This window comes from Polyodon spathula, chromosome 4 (assembly GCF_017654505.1).
Source record: "Polyodon spathula isolate WHYD16114869_AA chromosome 4, ASM1765450v1, whole genome shotgun sequence".
NCBI classification, from domain to species: Eukaryota; Metazoa; Chordata; class Actinopteri; order Acipenseriformes; family Polyodontidae; genus Polyodon; species Polyodon spathula.
Window position 1 is genome coordinate 38,443,757 of NC_054537.1, and position 23,416 is coordinate 38,467,172.

Here is a 23,416-nt window from a genome sequence, read left to right on the forward strand (position 1 = left end):
ACGGTATGCAAAATGTCAAAAGTAATACATCCTTCAATATATAGTGTTTAAAATAACTTATCAACAAACCTAAATAAAAATAAGATCTCTCTACATCATAGTGTTTCTTATAAAGGCACATGGAGTTCCGTCCATAATTATCTTGCTCCTTGGAAACTAAAATGCAAGAGACTGAATTGTGGCGGAAATCATTTTAGGTTGCTATAGCACCTGGTTCGTTTACACTATGTGCACCAAAAAAAAAAAAAAGGTTCACAAGGACTAACAGACTCTGAATTCAGACTGATTGTCAATGTTTTATTTGATTAAAATGTAACCACGGGGGGGGCACTATTCTAGTTGATACCTGGTAACAACAAACATGACAGATACATTATATAGGATTAAAAAAAAGAAAATTATTATTTTGAAATTATTTTGTCAGTCTCCTCAGAACTTTCTCACCTTGCCCGTAGAGCCGGGCTTCAAACATATATCAATGTTTATTCATTGACACAGGGAGAGAGTTTTTTCAGGTCACATAGCTCAAGATTCTGTGCTCTTGCTGTTAATTCAACACCCATGGCTGAAAGACATTTGCCATCACTATACTGTTACTTGGAAACCGCTCAAAGTGACCCATGAAAAGCCAGGTGAGTTATCTGTCCTTTTAGGCTTCTCTATTGACAATAAGAAGTGTAAAGACATGGTTGTATGTCCATGCTGTTGAAAAGGATTAATCTGAAAGTAGGATTGAGAACAATAAATCCACATGGGAACCTGGACCCCAACTTAAAGGGCTGCACGGCAAACAATCCCTCATTATCTGCCTCCTTCCCAAGGTTGCAGAGGAATGCATTCCAAAATGGATTAGGTTTTTGTTTCCTTTCCTGCAACCCCCGTTTAACAGAATGCACATGTTGTGAGAAAAAGAACAATGCAGGCAGTAAACTGTACCTATAGTCTTTTGTACTAGACACCAGTCTTTTTCCACAAAGCTTTTTTTTCCCCGAAACGAAGGAGAATTTGAAGCAAGTTTTTAAATCTCACACCTGGGTGTACCATTATCAAGGAACTGATAAATCACTTGCCTTCAAAGTCAATCAATTCAATTCAATCGGCCTGTTGCTGTTATATGTATTAAAAAAAAAGCAAAGACCTCAGGGTGATCAGATAAACAGAAGACCTGAGTACTAAGGTAAATGGCACTGGTCCATTCTCATTAACAATGGCTTGTTAATGATGTGTCCCGTCCCGGAGGTCCGAATGTTGTATGGTTTACGACCAACATTGTTAGACAAACGGTTCGACGGATTGATACTATGAACTCTCCTGGGGGGGGGTGGGGTGGGGGTGGGGTGGGGTGGGGGGGGGGGGGGGGGGGGGGGGATACATATGTATTAACTTACAACCAACATTCATCAAGGCCAGCTTATCTATAGAGGAACTTCAATACTGTACTTCCAAAGTAAATAAAGTGCACATGAGGTAGGTTTTGTTCCCTTTAAAAAAACTAAATATTTCAATTTCACATAGATACTGCTTTTAATAGTACGTGCTCCACAGGACAGGCTGGCCTGAAATTCCACTCTTTCACAGATAAAATAAAAACAGAGACAGCAATACACATAAACCAAACTTCCCTAACAGTTCCATCCACAGTTAAGAATTCAATTACTTACCTTAGTGTTCATTAAGGACTTGTGCTGCTTATCCCTTTGACAGAAGAAAGGTAGGCAAAAAAGCAAACCCTAAATCTCAGTAGATCTCTCCTACAGAACAACCCAGCTCCTTCAGTTCTCAGTCTGCAAAGATCAGGAGCCTTCATAAATTCGGCATGCACTGACTTTTGCAGCTACTTCAGGAATAACTAAATCAAAATCATGCTGTGCTCAAACTCCTGCTCAGTCCTTAGTACTTCCCTAGTGCTGGTGAGACAGTTCCTAGCCAAAAATTCCTCCCTCTGTTTGCTGTGCACACTCTGGAGTTCCTCCCTCTGTTCAGACTACCTCACAAAGAATGTGTAGAAAACAGAGAGCTTGGGAGCCCGTAAACCTGGAATGCTTTAAAGCCACAACCATGATGTTAACTCAGTCTGAATACTATAGTATGTAGTTTTCAAACAGTGTGTCTCCTTTTAAAATCAATTGTATTGAAAATGTGCTAGATATGGTGCCTTTTATTCCAGTAAATGTCACATATTTTACTACATAAAGCTTGTCCATCTTGTATCATTTATTTTATTTAGTTACTGTACATGTATTTATTTATTTATAAACACATGAAGCTGAATTGGAAAATATAGCATGAGTTTCTATTCTATTCAAAGCAACTTATCCTATAAAAGTACCGGTAGAAAAGACAACCTATTTAAAGTTCCACATGTGGGGAACTTTATTTGTTATTTTTTATGTTCCTTTTAGATAAAAGTGTTTAAAAAGTTGTTCCTTTGTGGAATTTTGTATTTTTAAGACTCCAAAATGTGGTTTATGTGGTTTGTTGCGGTAACTCATAAAACACATCCTCCACACAGCTCAAAAGAATTTGAGGAAAGAGGAAACAAGGAAATATTTCAGGGGAAATTACTGTAGTTTGAGTGAAAACTAATAATACCACTCAAGTTGTAGGACCTTATTCCATGTTTAGTGTTATTACTATATTACTCAACTTAAAAAAATAGCAAAGCCATTATGTAAAAATTCCACTGACTTGCAATGTTCAAGTTTCCCTTCCCTTTTTTCATTCAACTGTCACATGCTGTTTTATTATCCCATCACATGACTGAACCTGTTTAAAACAGTTTTATTATTAGCTTCCTAAAACATAGTATTTAATAACATACAACTGTTACACATGAAAGTAAAGGAGCACATCTTTAAAGGAACACACCTAACAGACATATGGTTCAGTCCAACATTTTACTTTGACTGTGCAGTTTTGATGTTTCCTTATAGATACGTGGGCCTTGATAAATGTAGAAGAAAAAAAACATATTTAAGAATATTTAAGAAAAAATAAATATTTTGGAAGCACATCATTTTTTCTCATATTAAAGAGTAACTAGCTGCAAATACCGTGTTTTTTTATCAAAACATTTATTTTGTTAATAAATCTGTTAAAATGCTATCGCCTGTGATAAGTAGCTGCTCCTCAGTTCTAGTTCCCTGTCACAGATGTATGTAACGCATGCTACATTAGCCAAAGTGCTCTTATAAATGTAAGAGACAGCGCCATCTTGTGATCAAGTTATCTTTTTTTTTTCTTTTTGGCAATACACTGCTTTGCATTATGTGATGCTGATGCTTACTAATGCCAGGGGTTTAAAACTTTTTTTGAAACTTTACCCCTTCTGTCCGGTTTCAACTCAAGTACGCCTTTACAATGTTCACTCGACTGAATAGTACTACAGTTGCAATAAAAGGCAGACTATTCGTATTTCTTTTTTTCCTGTTTGTTTATTATATAATTTACGTTTTGGGACTGACAAACTGCTGGTTTAGGCCAGAAGACCAAACAGTAGATTTAATTTTTAAAACTTTTAATTTCTTGTCTTTGGATGCACAGAATTAAAAGATAGTATTTGGGAATCTCTTTGGAAACACTCATATTCACTTTCTATTAAGTTATTATTAATAATTCAAAATAGTCTGCACTGTAAATGTTTATCACATTACCATTTACTTCCCATCTCGGCATAACTGTGTGTCATTTAAAATGTTTGCACCATCAAAAACATTAACTTCAAGATAAATCCATAATAACTAAATCCAACATAAAAATGATCCAAGGGACTCTATAACTGTTTTATTCCTTTGTTTTTCTTTTGGAAGTAAAAATAATTTCAACCAGCCGCTATTGCTGTTACTAAAAATGCAGCCACGTCAAATAAATAAAACAAAAACCATCAAAGTATGAGTATTGTGATTATTATTTATGTTTACCGGAGCATTTAAACTTAAAAAAAAAATTCCAAAATATTGTGCTTCACTGATTAGTATTCCATTACACGACAAGTTGAAAACTGCAAAGTTAATAAGCAGCACAGCTCTCCATAGGCAGAATCACCAGGCCCCTTCTTCACCCACCCACATGTCAGAGTGGAAATCCACTCAATCAAAATCACACATGCGTACAGGTGGAAAGTTTTGTGTTTTTTTTTTTTTTTTTTTTTGTTCATCTGCGGTTCACTTTGAGCTGCTAAACAAAAGTGAAATATGTATGTGTACCATAAAAAAAAAAAAAATCAATTTAAAATCTTTTTTTTTCTTTTTTACTTTTGTTTTTATTTACATTTCTGAGTTGTCCTGCGTATCCCCTATAACCCTTAGAAGTACCCCCAGGGTTGAAAAACCTTGAACTAAGCCATTCAGAGCATATGTATTGGAAAGTCTCCGCTTGGTGATTCTAATAAAACTGATAGGGCAGCACTCGTAGTTACACATACAAGTGTAAGTTAATGACTAACACTATGAAAGGACCAGTGCCTGGAAATTAACAACCACTAAAGCTGAAAGAATCTGTTTTATTTCCATTTTTTCTTGCTTAATAGTGAACTTGTGAAACTCATTTGATGTGTCTAAAACACAGCATTTATTTATTTTAATTTTTTTTAGAGTACTAAACTTAATTGCCCATGATCACTGACTACAGGCACTCTATATGAGTTTCCAACAATGTGAGGAATGATTATTTTTTCATGATGTAACAAATGCTTTTCCAGGATTTTTACAATTCAAGGCCTTTCATGTACTCTAATTTGGCCTTTTCTCTTGCTACATACTGCATATCCCAATTTAAAAAAAGACTGTATCCATTTACTTAAAGTAAAAAAAATAAAAATACACTAAATATGATTTAAGTCACACACATTGATGCTGTCTTTGTGTGAGGTATTCCTCATTTTGTATTTATGTTAGAATCAAATTAATTTGAGTATGTATTAGAAGCACTTTAAAATGTTTAAATATTATGTCAAGCTAATTTGCTCTCCCTGGCATAAAGTAAAAATAAAAAATATAATTGTAACAAATGCTTTTGAATCTACAGAGCTTCAGCTTGGGAATGTCACCGATAGAATATATTAATTTTTTTTTTTATAGAGGGTTGGCAGGTCTGACAGTCTAGTACCATTTCATTAATATGGAATTTAACTGGAACATTACACCGTGTAACAATTTTGTTTAATTATTTTTTTTGTTCCTGGGTAGTAAGTGTTATTTCCTAATTGCTTATGCCTCAAAACTATAGAAAATGGCTATTATTCCCCACAAACTTTGCTTTTGTGACCAGGACAGGTACGTTTCAAAATATCACTATTTCCAGTGAGAAAACGGGCGAATTTGGGTCTTTCCGTTCACATAAGGTCAGAAAAAAACAACGTATGAATCCAAATTAATATGTATTTATACTAAAGTAATACAAAAATGACTACAAAAGATTTAGAAGTGAGTAGTTTTTCGAGATTTACGATTATACTGTAAATTTACTTGAAAAACTACTCACTTCCAAATCTTTTGTAGTCATTTTTGTGAACAAACTGTTTATTTAATCTGCTTAAACAACTCAGCACCAAATCTTTCGATCCTTAAACTAAACAGTGTTGTATCATTACATTTATATTGTATGTTTAGTTGCTTGTAATCTTTGTACTTTTTACAATATTATTATTTGTTTATTTAGCAGATGTCTTTATCCAAGGTGACTTAGAGACTAGGGTGTGTGAACTATGCATCAACTGCAGTCACTTACAACGTCTCACCCGAAAGATGGAGCACAAGGAGGTTAAGTGACTTGCTCAGGGTCACACAGTGAGTCAGTGGCTAAGTGGGATTTGAATTGGGGACCTTATGGGGCCGGTTGTACTAAAAGGATCTGATCCTGGATTCAGGCTCCAATCTTGATCCTATGACGAACTGAGTTGCACCAAAAGGATCAGAGCTAATCTTGAGCTCAGTTTCGACTCAAAATCTGATCCTATTTTGATTTTCAGACCAAGATCAAAGTGGGATCAGAGCTTCATTGAACGTTTTATAAATGTACAAAATATATGTTTTTAACCTGGAACCTCTCATACTAAAGCATAGTGCCGATACCACTGTACAGACGAGCCGGCTCCCTTGCAAGGAGTGTATATAGGACTGTAGCAGGGGGAGATCTGTGCTGACTCTGCTGGCGTGTTCACAGTGCTGCAGGAAGAGGGCGGCAGTCGTCCAACAACCGCCTGTGAGTTATGGCAGTGACACGGGGAGGTAGGAAAGTGGGTGTGTGGACTTTCCCCCTCTCTGAATGGCTGAGAGGCGAGTCTTGGGGGAGATTGTTAGCCCTATAAGTTAACGCTCTGTTGTTTCCTCAGGTCTGCCCATTTAGACGTGCCGAGAGTGAGGAAGCTCTGGTCCAGGCCCGAGAATCATCCAGGAGAAAAAGAAACAGAGTTTCACAGCGAGACAGTGAGAGCGGGGAACCCTTGGGCAGACCCCGGGGTATTGTAATGGAGCAGGCTAGTTAGCCGGCAGTGCAGGTCGGTGATCCGGGTCGCACGGGTAGCGACGACGGGGATATAGCTGTCAAGTGCAGCAACTTTTCTTTGTAGTTTTGTTACTGTTTTATTTTCCCTGTTTCTTTGTGCCTTCTGTTTTGAATTATTGTTTCGAAGCACCGGCAAGTGCGCCGGTATTGTGTACCCTCGCTTGGTATTCCCGTGGTTCTGTTTACCATCATTGGTAAGCAGACCACGGACCAACAGCGCCCTCTGCGGGCTAAAGGAAAAAAGAGTACCCCAAAATAAAACTGGGCACCTGTGTGGTGTTGCCAAATCCACCTGTCTCCTGTGTCAGTGAATTACCCACCACCCTTCCACAAGGACTTATGTCTTTCTGTACAATTACATCACCAACCAGCCTTCCTGGTGCCTTCCCCCATGCACGCTACACTCTACCCTGCCAGCCTAAAGTCCGCGTCGGACTTGCTCACCAGGCTCAGTCTGACAAGTGCGTGCCGGGGTACCTGCGCCACTACTAACACCAATGTAGCGATCTCGGTTAACGCAGGCAGGCGCATTGCACAGGGCGAGGCAACCCACACACAGGTGGAGGGCGAGCACGAACCCACGAATTCCATAGTTTTACCATGATAGCCTTGAATCAAAACCAGTCTTTTCTTAAATATCTAACAGGGTTTACATGAACCACTTCCATGTCTTTTGAAACAAAATGATGTATGAAGACAAACAATGAGTAATTAAGATTCAGGTTATATAAAAAATTAAGTGAACCCCTGGTTTTATCAGCTCAATTAAGGGGATAATTAGAATCAGGTGTTTATATAATTAAGTAGATCTTCAGGGGTGAGTATGGGAGGCCCCACCCTATATAAAGATCAGAAATTTTGTGAGTTTGGTCTTCACCATACAGATGTGTGGAAACAAGTCATGCCACGATCAAAAGAAATCTCTGAGGACCTCAGAAAAACAGTTATTGATGCTCATCAGTCTAGAAAAGATTACAAAACCATTTCTAAGGATTTGGGGCTCCACCAATCCACTGTCAGACAGATGGATTGTCTACACTGTCTACAAATGGATAAAGTTCAAGACTACAGTCACTCTACCCAGGAACAGTCGTCCTACCAAAATCTCTCCATGAACAAACCGGAAAATCATCAAGGAAGTCACAAAGAACCCCAGAGTAACATCCAAGGATCTGCAGGCCACTCTCGCCTTGGCTAATGTGAGTGATCATGACTCAGCTATCAGAAAAAGACTGAACAAGAATGGTGTTCATGGAAGGATAGCCAGGAGGAAACCACAGCTCTCTAAAAAGAACACTGCTGCCCGTCTGAAGTTTGTCAAAGACCACAGATGATCCACAAAACTTCTGGAACAATGTTCTCTGGACAGACGAGTCAAAGGTAGAACAATGTTCTCTGGACAGACAAGTCAAAGGTAGAACGTTTTGGCCTCAATGAGAAACGTCATGTTTGGCAAAAACCAAACACTGCGCTCGAACAGAAGAACCTCATCTCAACCATCAAGCATGGTGGTAGGAGTGTTATTGTTTGGGGCTGCTTTGCTGCCTCAGGACCTGGACGGCTTGATATCATTGACATAATTGACACAATTCTAGAGGAGAATGTCAGGCCATCTGTCCGTGAGCTGAAGCTGAACCAAAAGTGGGTCATAAAGCAAGACAATTATTATAAACATGCAAGCAGGTCTACAAAAGAATGGCTACAGAAGAAATTCCACTTTTTAGAATGGCCTAGCCAAAGTCTGGACATAAACCCTATCAATGTTGTTGCAGGACCTGAAACAAGCTGTCCATGCAAGGAAGCCCTCAACTGTCAGCGAGTTGAAGCAGTTCAGTAAGCAGACAAAATTCCTCAAAACCGATGTGAGAGACTGACCAACAGTTACAGGAAACGCTTAGTTGAAGTCATTGCTGCTCAAGGGGGTGCCACCAGTTGCTGAATCTAAAGGTTTACATACTTTTTCACACATGGATATTGAATGTTGAATCATTTGTGAATAAATAAATGTTGAAAAAGTATCATGTTTTTGTGACATTTGTTTAATCAGGTTATCTATGTATTATTAGGGCTTAGATTAAGATCTAATAACATTTTAGGTTTGAAATCTGTGAAATATGTGAAAATCCTAAGGGGTTCACAAACTTTCTCGGCACTGAATGTTAACTACGCTCAGCACCACCCAAACAACCCAGCAGCAGGGATCCCATCCAGGCTTGAGGGGGTATTTTAAATCTTCATGGAATCCACTGAAATCCCTCACGCCTTTTAATAGTTAAAGCCCATAGTATATAATCTTAGTACAGACAGATCAAAGTGATACAAAATTAAAGTGCATGGTAATTAATGAAAACAGCAGGACTCATTTTGTCAAAAGGGACATTCTGTGCTGTTTTTCAGATCGGTGACACAATATTCCGTACAAGTAGTACTAGCACTACTCCTGAATAAATATAGTTTATTTTTATCTGACAGTGACTTTTCTTTCATATATCAAAAGAAAGCACAGTTGGCTATTGCCGCATACGTGCCAAAAATATAAGAATAGTCTGGCATTATTACATCTAAAGGACAATATTCTTAAACTTTAAAAAATGATTAAGGGTTTTTTTTTTTTTTTTAAAGACTGTTATTGTGTGCTTCTTAACATTGTCTTAGGTTTAGCAGCATTATGAAAAATTATACAATAAGAAATTAAGTAACAAACCCTTTAAAACAGTTGAAAAAGTCTTCATGAAATGCAAAACAAATTAATTCTTCAATAAGTCCATAATAAAACATTAATTGAAACAGAACTTGAAATGTTGTCAATAGGTGCCAAAGACTGCATTACATGTATTACCAAGTTTTTAATAAAAAATAAAAAAAAATACCAAATGATTTTAAAATGTAATCCAAAAATGTTATTTAAAAAGTCTTAAAAAACCAAACTGGCAGTTATTTGCAGATCCGGTTTCACAGCCATGTTTAGCATATCCCACAAGTATTAAGTGATGTTTTAATTACTACTGTTTGACTGAGTCATGGATTAGTTTAAGAACATGGGGTAGATGTAGCAAGTGTTGCGCCTGTCGCAATAGCCACAAACAAGTCGGATGTCTAGGGTGAAATGTACTAAACATGCACCATGCTGTTAGTGACTTTTTGGGAAATGCTTTGCGGCAGCAGTTTTTCTTTGTGGATCCACCTTAGATGAATATGTAATTATCGGCGTTCCTGCATAAATTCGCAAAAAGGGGGTGGAGCTAGTGCAAATGAGGGTTGTCAAATATTATAATGCGATGTACTAATGCTGTCGACATCGTGACACTTACACAGCATGTTTTAAACAGTCGCAATTGTTGCTGGCATTTCCAAATCCACTTTTTCTCATGCGTTGCCAGTTGTGCTCAACACATTTTTGAGGTGAACACCCAAGTACCTAATTTTCCCTAAAGTCATTGTGTACGAACAAGCCTTAAAAACTAATTTCTATGACATTTCTGGTTTCCCCAACGTGTTGGGAACACATGTGTCACTAACCCCTCCAGCTCATTCTGAGCATCTGTATAGGACCATTATCTATTTTGTGTTATAAAATGGATTGGGAGATATCTGTGTCCTGATTGGCTGATAGGCATTCCAAGCCATTGAATTATTACAGTAGAACCAACGAGTAAAACCAAGTCCAGTAACTACGACTTTTTACAAACAGATATTATTGGGCCGAGCATTTAAGGACGTTTTAAAAAATAATTTTGAAGTGACAGCCACCCCCATGAAAAAAGAATAATAATAATACAATGTCAGACTTCCTCCATGTAAATTTTACTCCAATATCCACACATTCCTGGAGGATTTAGACCGCAACAGTTTGGTAACGGAACCGATAAAAATTTTAAAAAGTCAGGAAAAAAATGAAACTGCAAGTATTACAAGACACCGCTGTCTCACTGTACCACTGAAATTATAATACAATAGAAGCCAATAAAGAGATGAATATTAAAAAAAGTAACTGCTTGGGCTGTGTCAGTTTTTAATGATTGGTCAGCACAAACAAAAAATAACATGGACTGGAAAACTGCATGTAAGACTGAAATAAACACAGTGCGCTTTAAGAAGTTTCTTTGCTGAAGTGATATCATCAGATGGCACACAGCATTCAGTTAGCAGTTACACAAGCTGGCCTGAATCGTTTTTTAAATACTCCCACAGTGGGATGATCTATAAACCTAATTTTAGATACCCACTTTAAAACAGCAAACAGTGTCTTAATTTCTGTCATGAAAACTTACACATGACAACAAAAAGACAAGTCACAACATCACCCTGCTGTATCCAAAAAAGACTTAAACAAACTTAAATCAGTTCTCTGGTTGCAGATATCTCCCAACCCATTTTATAAGTAGTTTAAGAAGCTACTGTACACCAGCTGAGAGTTGAGAAAGACAGTAAGTCCTGGAGTTACATCCTCCTCGACTCGTAAACAAAAGCCAGGAACAAACTCCCCTACTCACCAAATAGTGCCACCTACTGCAGAGTCTGTCCAACTGTGTAACCAGCCATTTAATATAGAAAATTACATTTCCTGGTACAATCAACTTCATGAGAAAAATACTGAAAATATTCTGATTATTAATTATTAAAAATAATTTGTTTATCTATTAAATTCATTGGAACTATTACATTTTTTGGAACTATTTTTCCTTGCGTAGTAATATATTTATGAAAAAAATAAAACTATATTCATTTTTAAATAAAAATGTGTCTATATCTTTATTTCTAAAAAGCAGTAACCCATTTTATAAGCTCAATAAGACACTCCAGAGTGGTACAATCAACTTAGAAACTGAGAAAAGTACAATTCTTTGAACCATAATTTTAATTCAGATATTGGCTCAAATGTTTCATTTAGTTCGTAAGGTTCCAGTGTAAAAATCCAAAATGAATCTCTCCTTAACAACTGTTTAATTACATTCTATCTGCTGAAGTAGACATTTGTATCACAGCTTTGCATTATTAATTAGAAGTAGATTAACCTAAATGTTGATTTTACTATGACAATTATACAATGTGGGTAATTTTGGAAAAGTGCTAAATAACGTAATTTTGTAGTTAAACATTTTAATTGTTCATGTATGCACGCGATTACAGTTGAAAGACTTAATTGTTGAGAACTAATGGAAATGGTATGTAACTGAGATGGATTTACCAGTGAGCAGGAGGATGATGTAATAAATAAATAAATAAATAAATAAATAACGTAAACAGTTGTAGCAAGACATGGGAACATGTCACATAATAAAATAAAAAGGTCCTTATGTACCCTTTAACAAACAATGCTATTTTGATTCTTGCACCCTTGTATACACATTATCCTACAGGCACCATCTGCTGCAGCAAACCACAACTCAGCTCCCACTGTTTACATGAACAATGTTGCAGTACTCTCACAGTGTATAATGCTAAAGATCTCCCTAAGACGCAACAAATATTTAAATTAGTATACTACTTTATGATTACAAAAGCAAAGCCCTGTGTAGTACAGTGCCTAATTGAACGCACAAGAGATACTGTACCAACATAAACAAACAGTCGGCTCACTGATTAAGCAGTTTTGATATTAGTCCATTCCCAACCATTGTGTTGTTAAAGTTATTGTACGGTGTGCTGTTTTCTGTGAATTTCAGCTCTGATATAAACACCTCATTCTAGGTTGATTTTTTTTTTTTTACATATCTTTAATTTGTAATGCTGGGAAACTGAAATGAATGAGTATAGCTTTTTTTTTTTTATTTAATCATACCATAGATCAAAGCTGACAGCGACAGAGCTTTCCAACAGGACCTCTTCATGTTCTGGTTAAGGGTTTTAGTGCTTTCATTATTTGAGAACCACATTCCTGGACTGAGTTGTTAAAAGACATGTCCCATGCTTCTATTTATAACCATGTAATGGTACCATTAAATGAATAGGTAATTTACCAATTGCCCTTTTCCAAATTACAAGTCAACCAATAGCAGTAATTAACATTTCATTCATTAGTCGAGGTGGATAAGAGAGATACAAAATTCTTTGAATTATTTCAAAACAAGTGTAATTATTATTGCAAACAACTGGTTTTTGTCTTACCAGAGGTTTCAAAAGAAAACAAATGAGAATACAGGAGGGACAGAACTTGTCCAAAAACACAAGATCTAGTTTGATAATTCGGTCAAGCAAAGTGACATCCACTGCTGTGTAGAAGTGTTATGCACTGCAAAAGCTCTGCAGCAATTTGAAGTTCCAACAGGTAAGAGGTTATTTTAAGAATAATATGGGAAGCTACGAAACCATTTCAAATTGAACGAAGAAAGGCAAGCCACATTGACATTAAAATATACCAAACTGCTACATAATCAATGTTCCAAAATGTTGGAGATAAAGAAACTGTTGGACTTGCTATTAAACAAGAGAATTTGTACATTTCCCCCAACTTGCTTCTGTTGACAAAGCATTAAAATTGTTTTATTTATATATAAGCTCATATAATTGTGTTCAATTATGACATTGCATTTTTTTTTTTTTTTCAGATCTGACTCACTTGGCATTACCAAACAATTTGATTGCTGGGTTGTGCATTTGGCATTAGCAGTAAAGATATAACTGAATTCTCCTTTTCGTTATATATATACCATTATATAAAGCCCCTGCATTTACTTTTTCAATTTCCATAACTACTCTTATGTTAAACTAAATTACATAATAGTATTACATGATAGTATGAAGAAAGAGGGTTGTTTGTTTTAAACTTCGTGGGGGGGTGGCTTGAAAGGTACAGTATTTTCAGTAGTGTTTAAAATACATCCAGTCTACCCTCTTGTGGCTGTATCTAAAACACTAGCAAAAAGAAAAACTTTCTGCATTAGCTGCATGAAAAGTGTCAGCAAATTATATTATTAGGCATAAAGTAGTAGATTTTATTAGGTTTTAAAATCTAATTTATTATCCTTAATTAGTTGTACCCTTTGTACTGCTCTCAGCTTTTCTTTGTTCAACTTTGCAGTCGTTATCTTATAGAACAGTTCACAGTGCACAGCTAAGAAATACTTGAATCCTTTGAGGATGTTTTCATTGGTTTGGCATTAAAACTGTGTGTGTTCTCATTTATTTCCATTTTTATTTTAGGTTCTGATAGGTTCCTAATTGATTTTGTTGGGATTGTGATTTTATGGTTGCTGGGAACAGAGACTGTCAAGTAAAAAGGACAAAACAATGGATTCCTCTCACTGAGGAATCTCTTGGAAGTCTTTCTGAGAAGGTTGATAAGTAGCCATATGTATTGTGGTACTCAGGACACAACTTTATTGTAGAAATAAAAACAACTTTCCAGAAATGAGACCAGTTGGAAAAGCGTTATCAAGATGGTTGCCTGTAAAGCCATGCTGAACTTAGAATGGAACTATTACTATAACAGTATTACAGAAATCACAAGACAACAAAACATGATTTCCTTTTAACAATGAACACAGAACTTTGTCCTGGACAAAATTTGTTCTATTCAGTTAAACTAAAACATTAGCATAGCTAAATACCTGTGTTATTTAAATCATTAAAATAGGGCTTTTCCTGGAATTTTACATATTTTCACAGAAACAAATACATACTGTTAAATATTACATTGTCATAATTTACGTGTAGGACGACAGTCCAGGGAAACCTTGCATACCAGTAATTGCTTATACTTTTCCTGAAATTCTAAGTAGATTTCACAATGATGCTACATCTATCTCCATCACTGTATAAGTCTGAGTCAGTCTGACAGTCATCTCTGGAGGGATTAGGGCTCGGCAAAGTCAAAACACTGAGCCCAGGAAGCAGGCTGGACAAGCAGCTTTAGATAAGTGAGCAGCCTCTGTACAGTGCCCCCTTCTCTCTCCAGAAGTTCACAGACAGCAGGGTTTGTTCCCAAGATGTAATTAGGGAAGAAAGATTTTATAAAAAAATAAATAAAAAATAAAAAAAAAAAACACCTAGGAAAACAAGCCTAAACAATAAGACAGTAATTAATAAACTATAGTAGATTAAAACTGAGCTAAAAAAGTAAATGTCACATGAGTCATTTAGGTACTAGGAAGGTTGGAAAGGGTCATCATGGTTAGGTGTTTGGCTAATCTGGAATTCCTGCTACAATCAGTTTAAAGAATTAAGTGAACTACGCAGCAGATGTGGCAAGATGGCCCGGAACACAGGGCTGGGTCTAACAACAGCGCATTGACAGCCCTATACATTAAAGGCCCTTCCATTGAACCAAGGGCCTTGCTATTGCTGTCAAGAGAGTTTTAACCTTAAGGTCACAGTGGGAAAGCTCAGTTTACAGGAAGTTGTTTCTACAGGAGGACTCCTAAACTCTGGCCTCTGAACCAAAAACAACTAGCTTGTAATGTTAGACTTTGCTTTGCTATATATCAAATTCTTCTGATTATTATTGGAGTTTTTTGGAACTGACACAAACCCTTTCAGCCTTTTTTTTTTAGGAGTTTTGAAATCATTCCTTATCAGCTACTAGAGGTTTTGAAAAGATGTTGGATGTATTCTACAGTTATGCAGTTACTTCTGAAAGTGGTCCATTGTGGAAAAGACATGTCCATGTGAGAAGCACAATCTCATCAACACACAGAAACAACAGCAACCTCACAGAAAAGCTTTACATATCCCAGTCCCCAAGATGATTTGATTTGACAAAACAAACATTTTTTTTGTTTTGTTTTGTTTTTTAAGAAAGGTTAGACTTGATGTTTTTAAGCTGCAAAGAAATTAAGATATACGTGTGTAATTACAGATATGTGTGCACCCTCAAATAAGAAATGAAAAAGTTTTTACTGGCATCTTATTTTTTTTACAAAAATGCCGACCTGAATCCAAGAAAATATCAAACAGGTTATTTTGTATTTTTTATTTTATTCCATTCAAGCTGAACTCTGCATGTGACAAGCAACAGCCAGGAAGCACAACTGTCTGATGGAAATGAGATAAGAAGTATAAGAACTGGGGATCAGAACTAGAAAACCTAAACAGATCCAGTGTGTCTGACTGCTTTTTTCCTTCTAACCTGTTGCCATTGACACTCAGCAGTATTTTGAATACAGACTGCAGGTTATGCGCATTTACTTTCCAGTCTGCAATGGGGATTCTGGTTCCCATGAAAACAAAATTGAACCTCCACGCACTCCAGTGTACTTCAGAATTACCATTTAACCCTTTAATGCAATCGGAATGGAATTCTTCCAATGATCTTACCAGTAAGTAGCCACAGAGATAAAAGAAATGCATTGGGATGCAATTCTTCTTTAAAAGGTATTACCAATCTTTTTCCCCTTTCTGGAGTGCCTGCAACTTCACTGCCAGAAAAATGAAGCAACATACACTATGAAAGGGACTTTCAAAATAACATTTCAGTGATAATTGATTTCTAAACCCTTACTTGCCAATGGCAGTGTTTTGTCTCTTTTCAGCTTCCTCCTAATGGAAAGCACATCCTTCATAGTTAGCAGGTTCCACTTGGGGGTCAAAAGAATGTGACCTCAGCTGTTATACCTGAAAAGACATTCTCCCTTTCAATTACTGAACATGCTTTTGCTTGTATAGCTCTGATTGAATACTTATCGAGACTTCTTCCATTGCCTTTGTTACTATCTTACACAATGCCATTTACCATTCTACAATAGAAAAGTCCCATTTAATCAAAAGACTTACAAGTTGCCTCACACAAATGAACACACTGAAGGCTATGTTGGCTTGCCTGAACAGCTCAGGTCTCTAAAAAGATCGGGATGGGGGTACTTTAGTTTCAGGTTTAAAAACAACATTAAACATCTAATAATTCCCTTCAATATGACTCATTAAAAAGAATATCTGAAAATGATATCAATTTCCCCTTTTTTGCTAAAGCTATTAATTACTTTTTAAACATTATTTTTTTATATAGTAATGCCAGCTGGCACCAAACTGAATTAATCTTTATCCTGGATTTTTTGTTGTTGTTTTTTTTTTTAAGAAATAAAAGAAAACTGAGCTTCCTAACTTGATCATATAAACAGTAGTTCTTGTATTATTTAGCTCATATTGTTTTTAAAAATAAAATCTAAAGAAGTGAATGTATTTTCTGCTAACCTTTTGGTAAAAGTATTAAAAAGTATTATTTTATCATTACAGCACAGGTTCTTTTATTGGGAAAGAGCAAGCACAGATGGAGTTCAATGTTTTTATTAAGATAAAATATGCTTTTTGCATTTACAAAAATACAATATATCAAATGGATTTTTTTTTTTTTCCCCAGAGCGTCATAAAAACAGAGGCATATTAGTTATCAGCTACACAAATTAGACACCATCGTACAATTTGTAAAGCACTGAAAGGCACCTAAACAGAATAGAACAATCCAGTTAGTTACATTGGTGAATTGGAGATGTGGTTGAGGACTCAGTTAACAAACTGTATTCAAATCAAAATAACTCTAAGCTCCAGCTAAACAAAACAAAAACTAGTCCTCAATCTCACCTCCAATAGATTTCAGATACCAAGCATCTGGCACATATTCCATTGACTAAATCCCATACTCACAGCTATCAAAGAAAGGAAATGGATTTTCATATTACAGGCAAAATAATAACATTAGAGCCATTCTAGATACCCCCTACCCCTTTCACTACAGGTAGAGACGGTGCTGAGCTAAGAATTGCTATACATGGAAACACACCACCGCCAGTGTATGCTACAGTTAGTAAACTTCATACACAGAGTAGCAGTTTCTCAAAAACCCCTACCGCTGCTCCTACTTCCCAACCCGGCATCCGTGCTCACACAAACTGCTTGTTATCCTGAACATCCTCCCAGCTCTGTCTCGATGAGGCTTTATAAAGTATTCAGCTACAAACAATTGGACTAATTAATCAATTACAACATGATTTCCTTAAACACATCCACACATGCTTAAAAAAAAAAACACATCAGTATAAAATAATCAAAGAGCAACAAAAAAAGACATCTATAAATTATAAATACAAAATAAAGTGCAAAGAGAGCTTAATATTGTTACATATATAATAATAATAATAATAATAATAATAATAATAATAATAATAATAATAATAATAATAATAATAATAATTAGTTCTCCAAATGTATGCTACAAATAACCTTTGCAATCTTTAAGAAATTAAGCAATTGTCTTAGTAGGAAGTTCTGGTTTAGAGTTTCCCTCTTTTTCATGACATGCCACCACTTAACTAATGACAACCTATGAATTAGCACTTGGGGTCTTATTTTGTTCAAGCATCTTCTAAGTGAAAAAAAAAATGTTTGTGTGCTGTGTGAACGTGTTGGTAAACAATGGATTGAAAAATATATCTGAAGAGTCTTGTAAGCCTTACATACTTTGCATTACTATAAACCACAAAATACTACTAAATTCAATTAATGGTATTGACCCCCGAACTCTTTAATACTATTTAGTATGTTTGTACTGGTATCATAAATACATGGAGGAAAACCCTTACTAGCCTTTCAAAAAGAGCAGGTAACTGTTTAAAAAGAATGCTTCAGAATGCTTTTCATTATACTTTTTTCCACATTACTAAAAGTTTAACTTAAGAGTGCGGTTTCATTCCAAAAATAAAACATGAATGTTATGCAATACATTGTGTTAACAAGTACCAATTTACACACGGTATCAGGGGTTCTAGTATCAGACCTAAACTTCATGTAAATGAATACCCTGAAACAATTACATTTTTTATTCATGAAACCTTATTATTGCTAATAAAGAAATGAGTCACAATGTCAACAACAGTGTAGAATAGTTTCATGAATATCTAATAACTAAAACATTTGTGAATAATGCTCTGTCGAACAAAACAAGAAAACCACAATCCCTTCTAGAAAATTGATGTGTAACTTTCTGGACCAGAAAGGATTACATTCGCTGGACTATTGTTTAATTGTAAAACATTATCTGGACAGAATATGCATTTAAAACAGATTCTCCTGAACGGATTACATGGGACATGAAGCTAAAGCTGAAATCTGTTTTTAATTAGTGAATGCTGTATAAACATGGTTTTGAAACATCAACAAAACTTGCTGCTTGAGGAAAAAAATCTATATAAACAATAAAATTACAGCTTTTGTAAAAAGGGTTCATGGGAAGTGATTCATGCCAAGGGTTTACTTTGTTCAGGCAAATCAATAGGATCACTTTTAAGGTGTATTAAAAAATGTGGTTTGATTAGAAATTATTATGCACAGATTTTAAGCATATGAAATCTATTGACAAAAAAAAAAAAAAAAAAAAAAGATCTTGTGGGAAGGCTAGTTGTGTCATAAATCAACAAAATGTATGATGTTATTGCTGGAGTGCTGATTTTTTTCCAGAATAGACATTAAAAGAAACAACATGTTTCCTATGGGCTAGAACACACTAGATGCAAAACAACCTAAAAAAGGCACAGGGTTACTGTATGTTTAAAGCACCATGTGTGCAATATAACCCTTTCTCTGCTTGTAGGATCAAGCATGCAATATAACCCTTTCTCTGCTTGTAGGATCAAGCAATCGAAACAAATAGGCAACTATTTATTTACGTACATTGTATAAGCTCCACAAATTAATACTGTTCCCAAAGAAAAGCTGCCCTAAAAATAATGGCAGATCTATACATTGCTGTTAAAATGGAGCCCACATGGCATTTACTGACATGATTCATTACATAACATTGTTGAAGGCTTGCCACAGAATCTTGTGGTGCTGACAATGAATATAACATCACCTTTCCAAAACGAATCCAAACCCTGAATAGCAGAAGACCATAAAACAAGGCTTTACTGTTAAAGCTTTAAATTATTTTTTTATGGAAGGACAAAATGATTCACTGCTATGGTATGTAAAGAAAGTGCAGTTAAATATACATAACCAGCAGCTTCATAAATTAGTGAAGACCCCATCACATTTCCCTGGTACACATAATTGTATTATTGCATGAAAGTTTGGGGGGATGAAGAACTCAACAATGCAAAAGTTTTAAGATTGGTTATAACTGATACACTAAATCTTTAGGATGTCTTACACCAACCAAATCAGACTTCAAAAACTTTTGCCCTGTCACGTAATTCCTTTACCCTAGCACAGTATTTGAATTATTAAAATAATTCATTAAATCCATCATTTCATTAAATCCATTAAATGTTTAGTTGTCAGCTGCATTCTCTGTGCAACAAATGTAAAAGAAAAAAATACTCAGTGGAAAATTTGAAGCCACTCAAACTGTTATGTTCATGGTTAGCCTTATCAGTAAAGCATCAGTAAGTCAGTTATCAGTAAATCTAGGAAGACTAAATAATACATGGCAATCCTTTATTTTCAATCAGGCATACCTCCAACTCAACATGAATGCTAATGAAAACCAATTCTATTTCAAAAACAGGTCATATAAATAGTCAATTTCCTGAATTATGCTTTTTTTTAATAATCAAAAAGCATTTCCAGGAAAAATGTCAGGGCTGCTCTCTGTACTCTCTTTGTTTCAGATCTTTAATCATTTGTATTGCAATTCTTATCAGTAATAGTAGTAGTGGAAAATATTATTATTATTATTATTATTATTATTATTATTATTATTATTATTATTATTATTATTATTATTATTTCATTAAACCTTCTAATATTAATAAATATAGTACATCATATCTTTTTTGCCAGACAGGCAAAACCTGCCAAGGGAAAAGCTTTTCAATAATTGTGGTCAATACAAAAACATACTGGATACCTGTATTTCGCCTAGGTGCTTATAAAACAAGTAACAAAACATTTCCAGATACCTGTAGAATGTCAAAAGAACCTACTTTGAACTTAAAACCCTTACCTCTGACATGGTGTTGATGGTGTCTTGGGACTGACTATGTGGAGCAAATGGAACACTGCAAAGTTCATCCTCCAGAAAGGCCAAACTCACGGTGCAGCCCATCAGGATTTAGCCCAGGTTTCTACCTCTGCTGTCCAGATTTACTGTCCCCACTTTACAAAAACATCCATCACCTCCACTTCTTGCAATACGGATTACTGGCCTATGTCACACAAACTCTTCATTAAACCTGTTGCTCCCTACCTAAGCAAGCCCTTTTAAAATTGCCATGCCTGGGCAGATGAGAAGATTCCCCTCTCAACGGCACTACTGAGCTTCCTATTATGATGTCCTCGTTATCCCAAAGCTTACAAAACTGCAAAGAGATATGTCTAATGCCTTGGCTCCAGCAAAGGAAATCAGGCTTTTCCTCTCCTGGTGGGAGGGTACTTGGATTGCTGAATGTTCTGGATATAATAATAAGGATAAAGAATTCAAGGAAGTTACATGACATTGCCACTGACCCTCACTAATTGCCAGCAAAAATTAGATGATAAAGACATTTTCAGCTTCTATTTAAAAAAATTAAAAACTGTTTACTTATACATGTCGTTTGGAGCCAAGGCAGAATGGTTGATAAAGATTTTAGTTATTTAATTTTATTTTTTACAGAAAGAACTTGGAAGAAATGTACACAAGTGTTAAAACATGTCATTCAGAACTTTTTATATAGTTAGTACATTTACCAATATTTATTTATTTTTGTATTTACATCTCATGTTTACTCATAGTCACATAATAAAGAAAACAGCACACACATAAAGCAGATGGGCCTAACAACTGAATTAAATTATAGAGATTAACCCTTTAGTATGCCACATGCATGTGCTGCAAAGTAAGAGCAAAGCTTAAGATGAGGTCCTAATTTTCCAAAATAAAATTACTCACACAAAATAATCTTCACCACAACGTACACAGCAGCTCTCACCAGCTGTACCAGTGACATCACTGCTGCAGTAATAGTAACATGAGAGCTAATAAAGGAGTTTATTGGACCAAAATAAATGTAATGATTGAAAAGCAGTTGCAATTAAATAATAATAAAAAAAAATGTTAGCAACCATATGACATTTTAAGTATGTATATTACAAGAAAATATTCAGGTAGATATTAAAAAGCTAGGCAGCGCATTCCATGTTAATATTAATGACTGCTTCGGACACATTAAATACATTTTAATGTACATTAATGTTGCTTATTTCTAAGGTCCATCAAATAACATTTTCGTAACCTTTCGACGCCTAAGGTAAACGAATTTATAAGGGAATCCCTGGGATTGTATGTACACCTGCTCTTATGGTGTTTCCTGCAAAATAACTGCGTTCATATTACATCGAAATGGTCCTTTACCAGTGTACACAACTTTACAAAAGTCTTCAGTATGTCGCCGAGACATAATTGTAAATTGTAATATATATATATATATATATAGATATATTATATATAGATATATATATATATAATATATATATTTATATATATATATAGATGGGTATCCCCATAAATTTTTTTTTTTAAATAAAAAAATCCATTATAGAATTAATTTGGCTTTTATGGAAAATAGTTGGGTGATGATCAAATACTTTTCTTTTAGTATTATGAGAGGGTACTGAACCTGTTGAGCTTCAGGTATTAGTGCAGATGTTAAACTGCATCTTGTTGCTTTATGTACAAATGTTTGCTTAACATTACCAAACCAAAAACATCTGTGGTTATGCTTCACCTTCACTGCAGTGATACACAAGAAACATCCCAATGATTTGTAAATATAAGCCTTACTTTAAACAAATAGGTGTAACTGGTTTAATAATTAAAGGCTTTACAAATCCTACTATTAACATACATTTACCCATAAATAAGCTGCAACAAAAACATAATCTATCCCAGAAACAGATATTTAGCTTTGTCAAAATCTAATACTAAGGGTTACTTCTTACAGCATTAATAACAAGCCAACATGACTGCTTTGAATCAGTGTTATTTTGGTTGTTAATTGGCTAGCCATAGATGCCCTGAGGTATTATTTTTTTACTTATTTTTACTTTAGTCATTTAACAGATGCTTTTATAATTCAATGTATTACAACATATATCATCTACTGATTGTGTGATAAGCCATTCACCACTGTGTATTGTATTTTTATTAGGAAGAAAAAAAATAAGCAAAATGGCAGCAAGATATCTCAGTGCACCATGTAGTATTTTACTTTGGATTGGGCTGTTATGAAATCTCTCAAGTTGTTGACTGAGCGAAAGTGCGTTAGCCTCTGAACCAGACCCAGGCTCATTCCCCAATCACTATTACATGTTAAGTCAGTTCCATACATGGTGAATTTTGTAAGTAAAAGAGGGGTCCCCTAGTGGCTCATCCAGTTAAAGTGCTGCCGCTGGGAGTGCAGGATGAGTCATACAGCTTGGACAGCACCAGTTCGCGTCCAGGACATGCAAAGAGGCCAAACTTTGCTGGGGACTCCAAAAGGTCATCACATTGGCTCTGACAGGGTGAAGGATGGGAAACTGACAGGGATTCATTCTCCTCATCGCACAACAGCAAACCCTAATTACCAGACATCAAGCACATCCAGAGTGGATAAAAAGCAGCATCTCTGTTCTCAAGGATCAGTAGCCTGCTCACCTCTGCTCTGGATTGCTCACAAATAATAGGTTCTGGCTTTAGGCTTGTGAGATCAGACAACTGTGTTGTGTAGGAACTTGGTGCAGTGAGGAGAAAAAACATAACTAATAATTGGTCACTCTAAATTAAAAAAATAAAATAAAGTAAAATTATGAATAAAAACCAGCAAGTATATTTCCAAGATGTTGGATGAATTAAGTAAAACTTAAAGAAATTAGATTTATTTGAAAACAGAAGTTCATGCTGATATGTAGACCCTTTACTGTCTTTATTAAAACAATAAACATTCATCACAAAATCTGAACTAAAACTAAGAAGGTCAAGTGCATATTACTGATGAACACATTGACAGAAGCATTTTTCAAC

The 23,416-nt window shown here is 35.4% G+C and overlaps 1 protein-coding gene across 3 annotated transcripts in view; it reads right to left on the reverse strand.

Annotated features, from left to right (window-relative positions):
- LOC121314513 (tensin-3-like) overlaps positions 1-20,741 on the reverse strand; it is a 154,118-nt gene extending 133,377 nt beyond the window's left edge. For 2 of the 3 annotated variants that reach the window (XM_041247878.1, XM_041247875.1), the window contains exon 1: positions 20,378-20,741. In XM_041247878.1, coding sequence (XP_041103812.1) covers positions 20,378-20,479 — 102 coding nt within the window. In that variant the 5' untranslated portion in view covers positions 20,480-20,741. Of the gene's footprint in view, positions 1-1,661; positions 1,871-20,377 lie in introns of those variants that run through there. The other variant, XM_041247877.1, reaches the window with a different exon arrangement.
- Between the last annotated feature and the right edge of the window lie 2,675 nt (positions 20,742-23,416).